At 43.0% G+C, this 18,042-nt stretch overlaps 1 protein-coding gene across 3 annotated transcripts in view; it reads left to right on the forward strand.

Annotated features, from left to right (window-relative positions):
• The window catches only part of NEDD9 (neural precursor cell expressed, developmentally down-regulated 9), a 170,745-nt gene that overhangs the window by 49,036 nt on the left and 103,667 nt on the right, over positions 1 to 18,042 (forward strand). For all 3 annotated transcript variants that reach the window (XM_029943727.1, XM_029943729.1, XM_029943728.1), the window contains exon 2: positions 12,520 to 12,705. In XM_029943727.1, the coding sequence (XP_029799587.1) occupies positions 12,694 to 12,705 (12 nt within the window). In that variant the 5' untranslated portion in view covers positions 12,520 to 12,693. The remainder of the gene's footprint in view (positions 1 to 12,519; positions 12,706 to 18,042) is intronic.

Consider the following 18,042-nt stretch of genomic DNA (forward strand, 5'->3'; position numbering starts at 1 on the left):
TATGCATCAGCACTTCTGTATCCTTTGGGTAAATCCCTAGCAGTGCTATTGCCGGGTCAGAGAGGAGTTCTATGGATAATTTTTTGAAGAACCTCCACACTGTTTTCCAGAGCGGCTGCACCCGTTTACATTCCCATCAACAGTGTAGGAGGGTGCCCGTGAAACAAGTTTTGGTTTGAAAGGAAAGTGTGGCCTCTGGGGGCGGGTGGTGTCCTCTCTCCCAGCTTAACCAGTGGTAGGCAGTCAGTGCTATTCATTCATATTGAATCTCCAAGAACTGCCACACCTGTGGGTCCACTGGAATCCTGTGTTCCTGTAGAACATGCTACAAGAACGGAGTAACAAGAGAAGGCAGACATGCATATTAGATGCATCTCTTCTGTTCCTGTGCATGCTCTGTTGTCCCATCAGAGTTCACTTACAAAATACAAGCTCAAAGAAAAAACTATTAAGACTTTTAATATGGTGGCAGCAGAGTCTTTAAACCCAGCCTGGTGTCCTTCCAAACTGGTCCTGCCTACCGTAGCGATGGCCCTGCAAGCAGGAAGGCAGCATGTATGAAAATGCTAAAGAGAAGCCAGGGCACGTAAGGGAGCACAGGAAAAGAAAACTAGGAAGCCAGGTCTCCACACAGGCGAGCTTGCGCAGGAGAGTCCAGGACAACCAATGAGATGGATTCCCAGAGGTTACAGCCCCAGAGTACAAGCCATGTCAGGAAAGAGGAGATAAGAAGAGACAGGGAATCAAGTGGAGGGAATAAAACAAGACATTAAACTGGAAGCACTGGGAGCAGTCCATGAAACAAAGCCAAGGATCCCATAGAGAAGCAAGATACTAGCAAAGGTTAGCATAAACCAACGGCCATTTGGATCTAATCACATCCCAGAATGCTGAGCGCCTCTGTAGCATCCCTGTAAGCATGGAAGGTACTTGTCATGGGTCTGCGCGGGACTCTGGCAGCATGGCTTCCTAGGTGCTTCCCACTGCTCTACCCTCCTGGCAAAAAAGTGAGACAATTGCTCTTCCGCTCCTGCAGAGAGCAATTCCTCCTCCTTCTCCAAAGCTTTCAGCATGCTTGTCCCCTGGTTCCATTGAGGAAACGAGCAGGAAACGGGCTCCGTTGAACGAGTGACATGGGATGTGGTTTATGGTGACCGGCCAGCTCACAGAACACTGGGTCCCGTTGTTTATCCATAAGCCTTTGCAATACAGTAGCTGGAGGCTGTCACTCGGGCAGTGTTTAGCCACCTGCAGGCCTCCTTCTGTCATCATGACTCAGTCACCTGTCTTAACTCACAGCACAGTTTCTAAACGTTGGCACTATTATCATTTTGAGACAGATAATTCCCTGTGTGAGCAACTGTCTTATGCACCCTTAGACGGTTACCAGCACACCTGGCCTCTGCCCAGTGGATAGCAGTAGTATCTCTCCCAGTTGTGACAATCAAAAATGTCTCCAGACATTACCCAGTGTCCCCTAGATGAGTCAGTGATGTAGAGCATGTGGTCCCCTGTTGAGGAACATACCTATAAAGACACCACTTTCACTATATGTTTTTAGCTAACTTACTCCACTGTTTTTAAAATGCTTATTTATTTTTGAGAGAGAGAGAGAGAGAGAGAGAGAGAAAGTGTGTGTGTGTGTGTGTGCATGTGTGTGAGAGAGAGAGCAGGGGAGGGGCAGAGAGAGGGAGATACAGAATCTGAAGCAGGCTCTGTCAACATAGAGCCCAGTGTGGGGCTTGAACCCACGAACCATGAGGTCATGACCTGAGCTGAAGTAGGACACTGAGTTACTCCACTTTTATGTTAGCCTGAATATGTTTTTCTGAAAGTGTCTTGTTAGCATCTCATCTTCCTGGTAGCACAGTATCCCACCTCCTACACTAATAGGGTCTTAGCAGGTAGTAAAGCCACTTAATGGGTAAGTCTTCTTGTTCTTGTGCATCCAAAAGGAGTTACATGAGCCTTTGAGAATTGCTGCAAAACATATACCTCTCATGCTCTACAAAGATTACTGTGAGGTCACCATCCCTTTTTCCTCTCTCTTAGGGTACAGTGTACTAATATCCAGCAAGACCTCCATATTTTCCAGCCTTGTCATATGTCTTATCTTATTTAATTCTCAAGGGAAAACATGTATAACTCCTATAAAATATATTCATTTTTACATATGGGAAAATGAGGCTGGCAGCTAAGAAGTAACTTGCCCAACACTACCCCGGTAGTGAATGGATTTGAACTCTAGACTTTCGGCTGATAATCTAAGACCCTTTCACTTCTATTAACTTTCAACTTTACTGCACATAGGAATCACCAGGAATGGGCCAGCGTGGGGTGTGGGGCTTGTGAACAATGAAGGTTCTCAGGCCTCCTCCCATAGAGACTCAGAAGATAGCTTTAGAATAGGTCCCAAGAATCAATTTTTAATGTTTATTTATTTATTTTGAGAGAGAGAGAGAGAATGCTTGCATGAGCAGGGGAGGGGGAGAGAGAGAGAAGGAGAGAGAGAATCCCAAGGAAGCTCCATGTTATCAACACAGAGCCCAACGTGAAACTTGAACTCATGAACTGAGAGATCATGATCTGAACTGAGATCATGGACACTTAGCCAACTGAGCCATCCAACCGCCAAGAATCAGGACTTTAAACAAGTGTTCCCAGTGATTCTAATGCAGGCGGTCTAAATCTTTGGCCCTCCCTGGAATCCTTGCTTACCCTGGCTAGATCATGAAAAATCTGGATCAGCTTGGAAGTTGAATGTCTGCATACTTTAGCTTTCAAATAGTCTGGAAAACAAGGGTTACAAGACATCTCAGGATGATGTGTGTCCAGGAAAAAATGTTAGCAAACCATAAGAAGAATAATATTTGGAGGGCTCAGTTCCCATTAGAATTCAGCAAACACTCCAGAAGGTCTCCTGAGGTTCAAATCTAGTTTAAGGGGGAAAAATGGCAGAGCCAGGTTAGAATTTCAGACTTGAGTTTCTGACCTGAAATCATGAGCCAAAATCAAGTGTCCGACGCTTAACCAATGGAGCCACCCAGGCACCCCACAATTTAAGATTCTGATACCTTAGTGTGAGTTTTGAATCACTGTTTCTTAAATTCTTTTTAAGTTTTTTATTTGTTTTTGAGAGACAGAGACAGCCTGAGCAGGGGAGGGTCAGAGAGAGAGGGAGACACAGAATCTGAAGCAGGCTCCAGGCTCTGAGCTGTCAGCACAGAGCCCGATGTGGGGCTCAAATCCATTAAGTGTGAGATCATGACCTGAGCCAAAGTGGGACACTCAACCGACTGAGCCACCCAGGCACCCCAATCATCATTACTTTAATAACAAAAAGGATCATAAAAGTAGAGCAGAAACAAAATTAATTCTCTGTGCCCAATAAACCTCTCATTTAAATCACCCTTCTGGTTTCTAAGGTATCCCATCACTGTGTCAGAAATTAACTGGGTATGGGCTGGGCAAATTCTCACCTCTGCCTCAACTTCTCTTCAGCAGGTAGTTTCCTAAAAATTGGCATGTCAAACAGTATCTGTAGAGTAAAACAAACAAAAAAAATTGCTTTACATTATTCAAAACAAATCTTCTCTTTCATGAGTCTCGAAAAAAAACCCCACCAGATTTCAGGGCCGGCCTATAGAGCATATTTCAAAGTGATGGGTAATGTCACTTTAGACAAGTGAGCTGTTTCTTTTTTCAACCTAAAGAGAAAATGGCCAGGGAAAAAGCAGCCAAGTCTCTGAGTAATCTTACTGAGGGTTCCATTTTCTGGGTATGACCTTATGCTAGCAACGGCTCCTAAGTAACATGAAAACAAGCCAAGCCAGGCAGCCTCACTTCGATGAGACATAACCTCCAGGGCAGCAAAGTCTGAAGGCTAATTCTAGTTACATAACGTTGGTGAGTCACCAATGCCATCAGATATTACAGACAGCTAGACAGTCACCCGCCCTTTCCCTGCATTTTCAGAGCACGTATGCTCTCATGGACCTCATTCATCTAACACTTGCCTTTCACTCTCCCTTCCCGAGTTATTTCCTATTTTGTTTCTTTTCTTCTCCATTCTGTGCTTTATTAGTCAGGGTCCTCCACAGACACAGAAGTAGGAGCATGGATATATAGCTATAGATATTCTGATTTATTTTAAGGAAGCGACTCATATAAATATGGAGATGGACAAATCCTAAGGTCTGCAGGACGTTGAAATGCCAGCTGTGTATATATAACTGCTGACGGGTTTTCTCCCCACATGACATGCCCCACACGACCCTGGAACCTAACATGTTACATTAAGTTCATCATTTGCTCACCAACTTAATTCTGAATTTTTTCTCTTAGGTTGATACTATCATCCATGCAATCTCCTCCGCTTTTGTCTGGGAGACATTTATTACAAACACTCTCCAATTCACCTTCTAATTCCAATCGGGTATTACACTTTATCCACCAACTGGCTAAATAGCCACTTGCTCTCGTTTTCATTGTTTCTGTCCTGAGCTTAATGGGGACCCTCTGGTTTAGCATCTGGATTCTGGCACAGCTCTGTGATGGATTTCTCGCTACCTCCATGCCAGTCACCTTTCCAATTCATTCGCTGGATTCAGTGCGATTTTTATGACAAAGAAATGTGATCCCGTTACTTCCCAGTTAAAAGCTTTCAGAGTCTTTCCCTGTGCCTTGAGGATAAAGTAGCAAGAAAATTTCAATGGTCTGGCAGCAAGAGTTAAGACAGTGGGAGCTGAGATGGCAGGTTGGGGGGCAGGAAGCGGACCGAAGAAGGAAATCTTAAGGAGATAGAAAGGACAAGACCCCATTACTGGGGAGATGTGGGCAGTAGCCATAAAGAAAGCACTGACAAACACCTCTCTGCTTCTGACTTGGATGATTGAATAAATCACAGTCCCGTTCTCCGAGACTGGGAACTGACGCTGTACTTTCTTCATGGCCAGTTGCCTTACCTAGGTGGGGCGCCAATGTCTGGGGAAGCAAGCCCTCAGGAAACCTGAAAGTTTGGGTGGAGATGAGTCAGAGCCTAGTAAAGAAGAAGAAATAAGAATTAATACCAGATGGCGGAAAAAGGCAGTTGAAAGTCCCTGTAAACAGTCAGCATCCAAGAACTTCACAGGAGTGGAAGGTGCAGCAAAGTCCTCTCTTCTGCTAAGAGATTCCTGAAAATTTGCTGGCAGAGACCAGGAAAAGAATCAGCGCCATGAGCTCATGCAAGACATTACCTACGTGCAGAAGGTTTGGAGGACCTCATAACTCTGACTTCCACCCTCGTTTATTTCACGATCATTGTCATGCCCTTTTTCTTGGTCAGGGTTTCAGCCATAGTTTGGAATATCTTGATGTTTGTAAAAAACCTCCAAACACGTAGTACTTCATTGCTATGTCCCCAGGGTGCCCATGTGGATGTGCCCTTGGGTGAACCCACAGCCCTGTTCATCCCACTGTTTCCTGAGTGTTAACCTGTTTACAACAAAGGGAAGGCCTGTTTCGTAGATCTCTAAAACACACCTGAGAATTTCCGACTCACTTAAAAGCCAGTCCCTTCCAGGATCATTCTACAAGACCCGAGGTCACTTGAAAGGCTATACTCCAACCTTTAAATGGCTTCAACTGGGCCAAACCACCCAGTTTGGATGTTTAGCCAAATTCCAGTGTGTCCAATGCATTAGGGTATTAAATCCCCTACAAATTCTTTGGCATGGCCTGACAAGATCACAGGTATTTATTTACTGTTTTTACACAAATTGAAAAATTATATACCGTAACTAAAAAGAAGTTACTTAGGTAACCTGGTTAGAATCCTGAATGAGGTCCAAGAGGAGGCTGAGGCACACAATCATTCTTCCAAAGCCCAGCAAAGAATCCTACTTTTTGCCCTGCAAGCAGGTGCCTGATGGACTGTTTTCTGAATGGTTTTAATTAACTCTTTCTGTCTTAATTACGTACCAAAATAAACCGTGTGAATCCCACAGGTAGACGGCCTCCATCAGCTGACAAGCAACATCTCAGCAAGGCTCCACAGCCCAGGAAAAAAAACTCCCAAGGAAGACAACTTAATAAGTGTGTAGTTTCTAGGGCCCTCTCTTTCAGGTGCTGTCAGTGGCCAGAGAGTGGACAGCCATTGCATTCCCCTGAGTGTGTAGGTCCCAGGCCCAGAATTGCCTTGAGGCAGAAATGTAAGGGGCATCCAGCTGGTTTTAGCCCCTGCTCTGTTCCTCCTTCTCCAGGTCTCCTCCTCAGGGGGAACATTGCCCAGTTCCCTGATGAGGACCTTTCTGACATCTTTGTCCTTAAGCCTGACCTCAGGATACTCCTCAGGTGGTGAAAACAGAACATCTCTGATGTTCACAACTGATAAATGCTTAGCTTCTGTGCCTTTGAATTAAATAGCACCGCAATTTCACTGTCACCTCCATGGCCTTATCTAAAAGACATAGCAAAGTAGAAACATCACCATCAGAGATAGACAGAGACACAGAGACAGAGAGAGAAAGATACTATTTATGGTCAATAATGCCTTTCCTGGTGTCCCGCCAGTTACATATCCAGGTGATGACCTATATGACATATGGAATTGAGGACATACTTTTGTCTGACTTTTTGTCTTACACATGAGGAAACAGGGGCAGAGAAATGACGGAGTTGCCCAAAGTCACATACAACAGGGACTAAGGCCCAGGTCTCCTGATTTCTAGGGCACTTCCTGCCATGAACATTGCCAGTTGCATATGGCGGCATGGGAGACAAAGATGGTTGGAGAACCTGATTTATGCGAGTAGCTACCCAGATCCTTTCCCATCAAGGATCCCATTTCAGGTCCTTAAATATAAGGATCAGATACCACCTAGAGAAACATCCAAGGATAAATAAGAAAAATGTAGACTCAGGGGTCCATTGGCTTCCATATATGAAATGAAATGATTTGCCAAGAAACAAGGAACTTAAGACAGACTGGTCTGAGGAAGCCATAGGGCTGCATTGCTCCCCTTATTCCATCCCACAGGTAACTGTCCTACAAACAGAAACCCTGTCATTTTACCCCCTCCTATATCAAGAGCACCGCACCCTCTTAATCTGTACTTGTGGATTCTACTTCACCCACCCCTTCCTTTAGAAAGAAGTTCTGTTTTTTTCTATCACCAAGACTTCTCACTGAGCTTGAGGGGGTTTACTTCAGCATGTGTCCTCAGGCAACAAAGACTTACTGAGCAGTCTGGAATTAGGTCCTGGGAGAACAAAGAAGGGGCAGCCACAGTTAACCTCAAGAGTTCATCATCTGCATGTCCTGTTCATGCACAGGTTCTTGTCTCCACACAGGCCTCAGCCGCAGGGAGACAGTAAGCATATTTTTAAACCCCAAATTCCAACACACAGTGCTCAAAATAAGATTTTTCTATTATTATTTATTTGAGAGAGAGAGAGAAGGAGAGAGAGAGAGTGAGCATGGAGGAGGGGCATAGAGAGAGGGAGAGAGAGAGAATTCCAAGTAGGCTCCACACTGACAGAACAGAGCCCAATGTGGGCTCAAACTCATGGACTGTGCCATCATGACCTGAGCCAAAGTCAGACACTCAACCTACTAAGCCACCTTGGTTGCCCAAGATCACTTTACTAATATGCGAATGTTTTAGATGAACCTCTTTAAAAGGCTTAGAAATTAAATAGCATTAGTAAGTCTTTTATCAAGTCTCTTTTACTGAAAAGAAACAGAGTTCATTAAACCAGGCCTTTTTGAGAAAAATCTGTGCAATATTGTTCATCAAACCCATATGCTTTGCCTTGAAAAATCTTATAATCATAGTCTATTGTGGTTAGAAAGGATCTGAGAGATCACCTAACCCAGCAGATTCAAATGTTGTATTTCATTTTTTAAACAAGGAAATGTTTTTTAAGCCAAATATCACCAAGAGCCCCAAATTGTAAACCAGTTAAAACTGGAATGGCTGTGGCCAAAGGAGAAATGCAGGGTTCAGGTCCCTCACTTCCAACCTCCCCCTCTCATGTGCCACCTCTGCTCCGACAGATTGTGGAACTGCACACAATGAAAATGGTAATCCAATGACTCCTCATGTCACAGATGAGGAAAGTAAGACCCAGAGAAACCATGGCTGCATTTTAACTGGTCACATCTTCAGTGACCCCATTTCCAAATAAGGTCACATTCTGAAATACTGGGAGATAGGACTTCCACACATGAATTTGGAAAGCGGGGGCAGACACAATACAATCCACAGCATTCTTTCTTGCCCTGTTTTGATAAAGTTCTTGGCCAAGCAATAGAGTCTCTGATACCAGCTCCTAAAGGGAAAGAAGTCAGAAAAGAGATATGTCAGGCACATAGAGATATGTCCCTGAGTAGGCATTAAGATCAGAAGGAGGGATATGCTTGGGCACGAGAGGAGAGATACTTCCTTTATTGTCACAAAGAGGTGGGAAGGAGAAAGGGATGAGTTTGGATACAAAATGAATCAGCAGATGAGGAAGAAAGACGTCAAGGGAGTTCACCTGAGGTGGCTCTAGCTTTCTTCATAAAGCAGGAGGAGACACTGCCTATTGGGGTTGACAATGGAAGTGGGAACTAGGACTCAGTAGAGGGATTGGCACTGAGACCAGGGACTTGAGGAGAGTTGAGAAAAGTTTGAAATAGTCCTGTGCATAATGGACCACAGCCAGCTGTGTCTAGAGTAGGCACTCACTGCATCATTACAGGAAAGGATCTATTATTAGAATAGAAAGGTGGGGAAATGGGGGGGGGCGGTAAGCAAACCAGGAGTACACAGAGGGGCTGCCTCACAATAACAAGGGCCCAGATGGCATTGGTAACCAAAGTTTATCATGGCACCATTTGCATGCAGGGTGTGTGGTTTTTCCAGCAGTGCTCAACAGCTGGGCGATTGGTATAGAGAAAGTAAACTGTTGAGTAGATACAGAGCTGGGCTTTGTCCAGAAGGGTGCTTTACAAGGACAAAGGGGCAAGGAGGTTGAGGATATGAGCAAGGGGAAGGTGAAGTGATAAAGCTCAGGGACCCAAGTAGGTGGAGAAGAAAGTGTGCTGTGAGGAGGCTCTGCTCATTTCTGCACAAGAGGCTGGTGCATGTCCCTTGCTTTCTGTTGACCAGAGCACATGGTTATTGCTGCCTCCTGGAGGAACAGATGTTGCCAGATGTGACATGCTAATGAGACACAAGCTGATGGGCTCCCCCAGCTAAACATCCTCCTCCGGGGTGGTCCTAACCGGCCCCAGCTGGCCCGTTTGTGTCCAGTGTTGCTACAACTGTCAGAGCATGCTCATGGTACATATGTGTCTCTATGGAAAGACAAGGTCAATACCAAGTGCATATCTAGTACATTGATTCACCCCCTGGGTCCATCTGCTAATCAGTATTATTTTAAAATAGGCCAACCTATTGCTTTGGATTTCACTGCTGTGAATCTTCCACAGGTACAGATCTTCTCTTAGCTGTCGTATTTCAAGTAAAAACTATGGATATTACTGTAATTATCATTGTTATTATTATATGCCTCTACTGATGTTATTAGCAGTCCATTTGAAACTCTAAGCTCCTAGAATCACTTCAGTATTTTCAGAAACAAATTATTGGGGAGAAAAAGAAAAAGATACTTTTGAGAAGGTTACTAAAATATTCCTAGTACAGAAAGGTTAAAACTAAAAGGAAATTCCAAACATTGTCAGGAGCGGTGGGATCTCTCATACCCCGCTAGTGAGAATGTAAATTAGTACAACCATTTTTATTTTCCAGTAAATAAAAGAAATGCATATCTATCATATCTTAGGTATATGGACAACATAAATATACAAAGATCTATATAACTGTATTATGCCTAATGGCCTCATACTGAAGACAACTCAATTGTCCCTCCACATTAAAATTAATAGATATCAATACAATGGAATACTATGTGGCAATAAAAATTACAAACTACAGCAGTTGGCAACAACATGGGTGAATTTCACGAACATAATGCTAAGTGGATGCAGTTAACATAAAAGAATACAGACCTATGATCTGTTTATTCAGAGCTCAAAAATAGGGAAAAGTGACTCTAGTGTATAGGAATGCCAATTTAAGGGGTAAAGTCTAAAGAAAGGCAAGGAGGGGATTACCATGATAATCAGGATAGTTACCTTTAGGCAGGATCACCCTTACATTTGTGGGGTTTAAATAAAGAACTGCATATCATTGTCATAGGTCTAAGTATTTTAAAGTCAGTTAAACTAACACCAAATGAAATAAAGGGTGTTTTATCCTCCACGTCGACAAATATATCTTCATGGTCATCTGGAAGACCAGGTTGGACCTAGGATTCTTGGGCTGCTTACAGCTTGTCACTGGGATGTGTAAGACAGGAAGGGGTGGCCCCAGACTCCTAGACTATATGTTTTCTCCTCCCATGTCTGCCCCATCCCAAACATCAAGGGCCTCTGTGTCTGTGTATGTTCATCCAAGCCTCCTGCAAATATTTGCCCCCAGTCCACCCCTTGGACTTGAAGTGGACCTGAGGAAGAGGCCAGAAAAGACCGGGAAGTGGACTCAGAATCATTTGGACAGGGAATCCCAATGTCCCAGTACGCGGCAAAAAGGGAGACATAGGTTCTAGGTGGACATGGCTCTTGACCTCCAAGACTCCTCTCTCTTTGGAAAGCGATATCGCTGGAGGATCTAGAAGCCTAAAAGCACAAGGCTCAACACAGGGTCCCCTGCATGGGGTTTAGGGTAGTACTGCATTTAAAGAAAGGGGTTGTACTGGGAAGGGGACCTAGAAAACTTCTGGGGTCCTGGCAGCATGCTGTGCCTTAACCTGGAAGGCAATTTATGACAATTTATTAAGCTCTACATTTGTTTTACTTAGTTTTCTGTATGTGTGTTATATTTCACAATAAAGAATTAATAAAATCTATCTATCTATCATCTATCTATCTATCTATTCATCTATTACTCCTGGTACTGTCATTTATGGGATCCCTCTGAATCAGCTCTGAATGCTTGCCTTTAAGCTTAGACACCTTGGGCAGTTAAAATGCCTTAAGGCCTGAATACCTCAGGGGGAAATGGACACATAGTAACTCTCACTGCTGGTTTTCTCCACCATCTGGGACCCAGATACTTGGGTGACCATGGATGGGCTTGGGCAGCGACATGAGTCATGGGCCCATGTCCTCTTGCCTAGCCACTGCAGAGTGCCTCAGAGGAAAATTCTCTTTTCCCCATCTTAACCAAGATTTTAAATACTGTGTTTATCAAACCGAAATTACAGGAAGCTATTCCCATCCTAGCAGAAGTGAAAGGAGACCAACTTCCAATTATCCTCTGTTTGGAGAGCAGTTCTAAGAAGGCTTCTCTTCCCCATAAGGGCAGCTGGATAAATTCATTAGTTTGCTAAGCTTCTACTATGTGCCAGACACAGTCCTTATTTTTCTGCTCCACATTTCAAAACACCCATTTGGTTTTGATTTTTCATCCTTGATAGGAAAAACACTTTCCTTTCACAAAGATTCAGATACTCGGTTCTCAAAGAGATTTCTGTGTAGTCCATGTGGTTTAAATATCAGGACTTTTCTAAGAATATATATTTCAACTATGGTCCATAATACACACACATTCTCTCTCTCTCTCTCTCTCTCTCTCTCTCTCTCTCTCTCTCACACACACACACACACACACACACACACACACACACACACACACCCCATCCCCAAAAACTTTATAGCAGTGAGATGAGGAAAGGGAAGTGAAAATCTGGCCTCTACTAAGCAACCAAAAGCCCAGTCAATTTTTTTCTCAGAAAATAAAATTCTGGGCTTTGCATCTAGACTGTTTAATAGCCACATTGCCAAAGCACCAGTTTTCCTCATTTTAGGGAAACAAGAAAAGCATATGGCTGCAGTGACCTTCTTGATCTGTTGATGAGAGGTAGAGTCAGGCACATGTGGTGGCTTCAAAATGATAAAAGGAACAACATAAAAAGGGATAATGAAGCAGTGGGTGGAGGGCTGGAAGAACAAGTTACATCAATGACAGTCAATGACAGGATGAAAATGTAGACAATGGACAGTGAAGGATCACTCACTCCTACCATTCTGTCCCAATATGCAACACGCGGCAAATATCTACCCATCACTCAAGACTCCACCCCAAGTTTACCTTCTCCCTTCTTTATGCTCTCACCAGATCCACTTCGTATTCTTTCAAAGTAGCTGTAGCATTTTATGGACTTGTATTCTTTGGTTTGCCCTCCTAGACTATGGGGCCATTGAGGACAGGTCATATTTTATGTATCTTTGCAGTTCCAGCTAATATGTAGTGAGAACCCCATCAATGTTCTCCTTGGTTGCATGATTGAATGAAGGAATGAATGATGGATTTCATTCATGGGAATATGGATTTGGCTTTCCCAACTGCTATGATGATATCCTTAAGTGATAAAACGTATCTCAGCTTCTGCCAAGGCTTACCCATTTTCACATTTTTAACTTCTTTTCAGATTCAAGAAGCTGTGAATTCCATAATGTCACACACTGGCATGAGAACATCGTGTATTTTTTAAACAGAGTTATGAAAAGAAGGAAGCTCGTCAAGAGACTAAAAGAGGAATTGTCCTTTTCAAGGTCCAGAACTCCAACATTCCTTGGCTTCACGGAGAGGAGCACCTGTGAAAATGTGGGCAAGGGTGAGTAGTGATGGAAAAAAATGTACATTTCATGTACTTCCCTTTTGTCCAATTCAACTCAAACTCATTCCTGTGGAACAAGAATCCAAATGGTATTCCATCCTCCCTCTGGATTGTAATTTATGTTTGGAATTAAAAGGCTAATTTCAGGCCCCTGGATTTTGCTCTATTAGGAGAATTTTTTGAAATGGATACACTGTTGCCCACAGGAAATTCTCTTCCATTCAGAAATCTTGGGGGAAGCAGTCTTCTGGGATAAAGGTAGAATATTCCCCTTTGTATAACTAGTTCCCAAGCAAGTCTGAAAGTTACATTCACTGACAATTCAGAAGCTGATCACCTAGGTTACATTAGCCAGGTCTCTGGTGCCTCCATTCTCTGTCTGCCCATCAGTGCTACACCATTTTCCATTCACTCATTCCACAAGAAAGTCAACTTGGCCTGGGGTGGAGGTTAGGGTTAAAATGGTTGATTCCCCTATCTAATCAAGGCTTTCTGAAGGTTTTATGGAAATTACGAAGTGGTGTGTGATGCACCTGCTCATTAACTTGGAAGCAAGCAGCATGGCATGGTGTAGAGGCCCTCAGGGTCAGGCAGAGCTGGGTTTGTGACACTCATGCTTAGCAGTAGGGTGACAAGGAGCCAGTTGCTTGCCTCTTTTTAACCTTTGTCTCTGAAGTTATAAAATGGACATAAGAAGGTTGTCCTAAGGATAGATGGAAAGAATGCACATGAAGTAATTTGTGCTCAGAAGAAAGGTTAATTCCCTTATGTGCTGAGATCCACAATCTGTCATCTACATCACATGGAGAACCAACCATCAGGACAAATAAGAAGGCAACTGGGCAGTCATGTCAATCCAAAAAGCGCTGTTATTTTGTTGACAGGAGAAAGGCTAGACGTTAAGTAAAATGACAAATGTGTTTTTAAAACATTTTGATGAGAAATAAAAGGATTTGCATGGGAGTCTTTAAAAACCAGATGGCCATATCACTGTAATTGTTTTGAAATAACGATCTCTTAAAAGTCCCCCTAGTCCCAAAATACTATGATATAGAAGTCTGTCACAGAACTGGACATTCCAGAAGCTTCAACCAAACAGAATTACAGTAGTTCCCCTTTATCTGGGGTTTCGCTCTCCATAATTTCAGCTACCCGCAGTCAATTGCAGATGATGCATTCTGGAAGCACATGACCCTCCTTCTGAGTGTCATCAGAGAGTCAGTCATTACCTAACCCTCTGTCACAATGCCTACATTATTCACCTCGCTGCATCTTATTTAGGCATTTGATCATCTCACATCATCACGAGAAGAGTAAGGGACAGTAAGAGAGAGAGAGAGACCACATTCACGTAACTTATATTACAGTATATCGTTATAATTGTTCTACCTTATTGCTGTTGCTGTGAGTCTCATGTTGTGTGTGATTTATATATTAAACTTTATCATAGGCATGTACGTATGGGAAAAGCATAGTGTATATTGGGTTCAGTGCTATCTGTGTTTCCTGGCATCCACCAGGAGTCTTGGAATGCATTCTTTATGGATAAGAGAAGACTACTGTGTGAATTCAAACTGGAGCAAATTACATTTATTTTTGATTCCTAAAGTCACTCGGTGTGAATATTCATTTCTTAATGAAGAGTGAAACAAAAATAGTCTCTCCTCATTTTTTTATACCTACTCAGTTTCACTCAATTGAGACAAAAAAAACCTTAGCAATTCTCTAAAGTAAGCCAGTATTTCATTCCATTTGAGTCCCTGCAATGAACATTAGCACTGTGGTATTTCAAATACATGTTGATTCTCAACTTTTGGTATTCTAGATCTGAAAAACAGACAATTCCATCATCTGAAATCTTTAATTTGCTTTAGAATTATCTGTTCAAAGTCCAAGGGTCTCTTTGGATCCTTAATTCCATCACTTCTGAGTGGGTTGTTCTTTTTTCTCTTCGTGACTGAACTGTATATTAGTATTATACACACACACTCACACACACAGACACACACACACACACACACACACACACACACACTTACATGTAGACTAGGTAGAATGGAAATACTTGGCAATTACTAGTATCACCTAACAGCAAAAAAGAGCATTGATTGCTTGTTGTCAATGCTTTCTAAGGATATATCCCTACTGGTCTTTGCAGGACAGGATCGGCTAAAGATCTGGATCTATAGCCATACTGCCTGATTTGAATCCCAGCCCTGCCACTAAAAGGAGTAGGACCTTGAACAAACAATCTAACTTCTCTGTGTCTCAGTTTCTTCATCTATAAAATGTGTGAGATGGCACTTTTGGGGAGGGGTTATTGTGCTGATCAAGCATGCAAAATGCTTAAAATTATGTTTGGCACATAGTGAACCCTCAATAGAGGTTTCTAATGAAACTCAGAGTTCTACTGCATGTTGGAAGTAAAGTCTATGGGGCTCAAAAAATCACTAAAGGCAGAAGATGGGAGAAACAGAGTGTAAGGAAAGCCCTAGTGAGAGATTGAGCCTTTAGGACTCTGGGTCAGGCTAGACTTGGTTGCTCTTTTGAACCCCATGTGCTATGATTTTCTGGTTTGAGCAGCCACAATGAGGACACCGTGCCGTCATGGCCAGAAACATCCTCAGGAGAAACCTGTGATAACCTTGTAAATACTCTTAAAAGCAAGCCCTTTACCAAAAAGCTCAGCAAGTGAAAGCAAGCCCTGAGTTGACTGCAAATATCCATGTGGAGGGAAGGTGGAGAGCCCATGCTCACACCTGGGGGGCCGTCTGAGAGCTACAGAAAGCCCTGGCAGTGGGCAGACTTCCTTTGCATCTCTACATGGATCAGTGAAATGTTGGAGGCACCTACTGCCCAGTCCCAAGTGCCCACTGTGCTCATGCTTCCCAGTGACTTCAAGTAGGTAACTCACCAGCCGCCATCATGGGGGTATTTACACCACAGAAACTGGCAGACTATATAACTCAGGGGTGCTTTGCTTTGTTTCACTGTGAGAGAGCTGGTAGGTTGTCATTTCCGAACACACCAACTGGGATGATAGAGGAGCTGGCTCAGAAAACAAGTACACTGGCAATAAATATCTTTTAAACTGCAAATCTTTTCCTTTGACATTCCTCCTTCTTCCCTGTTACACTAGGGCAGGAAGCTGGCAGTTGGACATGGTCTGTTATGGCTTATCTAAAGAAGATGAATCCAACTGGATTATTGCTTCATGAATGTTCAAAATGTATTGATTGACAGGACTTGAAAATTTTGTCCTTTTTTCCCAATTAAATACACATTCATCTCAGGTCTAAAATAGTCATCAAACTGAGTTTATACCTGCCCTAGGTTTGTGATGTCCCAAGAAGGGGGATGCAATGAAGTGGAGTAATTCACATACTCTTTTTCAGCCCTCAAAAAATAATATTTTGTTATTCTGACATATTTTAAGGAATATGAAAAACACATACTGAGAATTATTGCCTTATGTCCCAACACTTAAAGGACAACTTAACTTGTTCAGATTTCTGAGGTTTTTCCTCAAGATTAAAGATGAAAGAATAAGGACTGAAATGAAGAAATACCTCTAAATCTGCCTTTGTTAGTCTGCTCGGCTAGCTGTAACAGGTACTATAGACTGATGGCTTAAACAACAGAAATTATTTTCTCATGGTTCTGGAGGTTGGACGTGCAAGATTGAGGTGTCAGCAGGTCTGGTTTCTCCTGAGGCTTCTCTCCTTGGCTTACAGATGGTCAAGTTCTCCCTATGTCCTCACACAATCTTCCCTCCATCTGAGTCGGTGTCTTAATCTCTTCTTGTTACAAGGACACCAGCCATATTGGATTAGGGCCCATCCACATGACCTCATTTTACCTTAAATGCTCTTTTAAAGGCTCTATATCCAAACCACATCTTAAAAGACCAAATATAGTGACATTCTCAGATACTGCAGGCTAGGACTTGAATGTATGAATTTGGAGGGGGGACACAGTTAGGCCATTATGCTGCCCAAACATAACCGTAATTTATCTGCAAGGAAAATTAGATTTAACATCACAGGTCATGTCCCCAGAGAAACAGACTCTAGAGAGATGGAGATTGGCCTGCAGGGGTTTATGGTAGATGCTCTCAGGAAAACCTACAAGCAATGACGGCAGCAGCATTAGGCAGAAGGGGACTGCAGTGCAGTCATGGTCAAGGCCCATGGTGACCAGAGGAGTCTCCACGCATGGGGAGAGTTGCTCAGAACTGAAGCAACGGTGCTAGGCCTTTTTACTCCTGCAAGGACTAGTCCTGGGATGTGGGCTGCCCCAGGGAGCGAGGCATGATATGCATGAAGAGGCTCTCTTCAGCTGAGGACGATCTCAGGCAGACTCAGTTGAGAGCTGCCAGTCACTCAGTCTTCAGGGGCTGACAGATGATTGCTCAGTCAACTGGAGTCTCTAGTTGGTGCACTGGGTGTTCACAGTACAAGGAAGCAGAGGTTCCCTAAGTGAATGAAAATATTTACCATCATCTTCTTAAGAAATCTCTTATAACATCTCTCAGTAGTTTAAAGGGTGACCTATTATGAACCGTAAAACACTTGGCCTGATTCTGGGTGCATCCAAAATGACCAGCTGAATGGTCAGAGTGTATGGCTTCATGGGAAAAGTATGCTGTTTGAGGCAAAGAAATCTGGGTTCAACTTTCTGCTCCACTATTTACTAATACTCTTTGCCCTTTCTGAACCTCCAATTTCTCATCTGCAAAGTGAGGATAAGTAAACCAACTTTGTTAGACTGTTGGAAAGGTTTAAAGAAAAAATACACTTAAGGGTGTAAGGCACAATGCTTGACAAAGAAGGCATCCAAAAAGTGTAAGTTTTCTTCCCTTTCTTTAAGCAAATAATTAATTGGTGGTAACCAATCTCAAACCAGAAATGGACATTTGATCTCCTAATTTGAAGGAAAATGCTCCTCAAATTCTGCACTTGATCTTAGCCAAAAGGCCAAAAAGTGATGTTTCTCAAATTCTGGTGTGATCAGAATCACCAGTGAAGATTGTCAAAACAGATTCTTGGATCCCATTCATAGTGTATCTAAATCAGGAGATCTAAGGTGAAGACCAGACATGCGTAATCTCAGCAAGCCCCATGGGGGTTTCTGATATCTGGAGAATCTTGAGGCCCCCCGCTTGAGACAGTGGGTGCTGTCTCAGCCAGAATGGGAGTTCAGTGCTTAGATGCCTGGGGACATTTCCGCTGTCCTCACTGTCATTTAGTTCTGTGGATGTAGATGTACACATCTGATCATAAAGGCTACTCCCCTTGTATAAATATTGTGCATTCCAAAACTAAAACATGCATA

The sequence above is a fragment of the Suricata suricatta genome, chromosome 7 (assembly GCF_006229205.1).
Source record: "Suricata suricatta isolate VVHF042 chromosome 7, meerkat_22Aug2017_6uvM2_HiC, whole genome shotgun sequence".
Lineage (NCBI taxonomy): Eukaryota > Metazoa > Chordata > Mammalia > Carnivora > Herpestidae > Suricata > Suricata suricatta.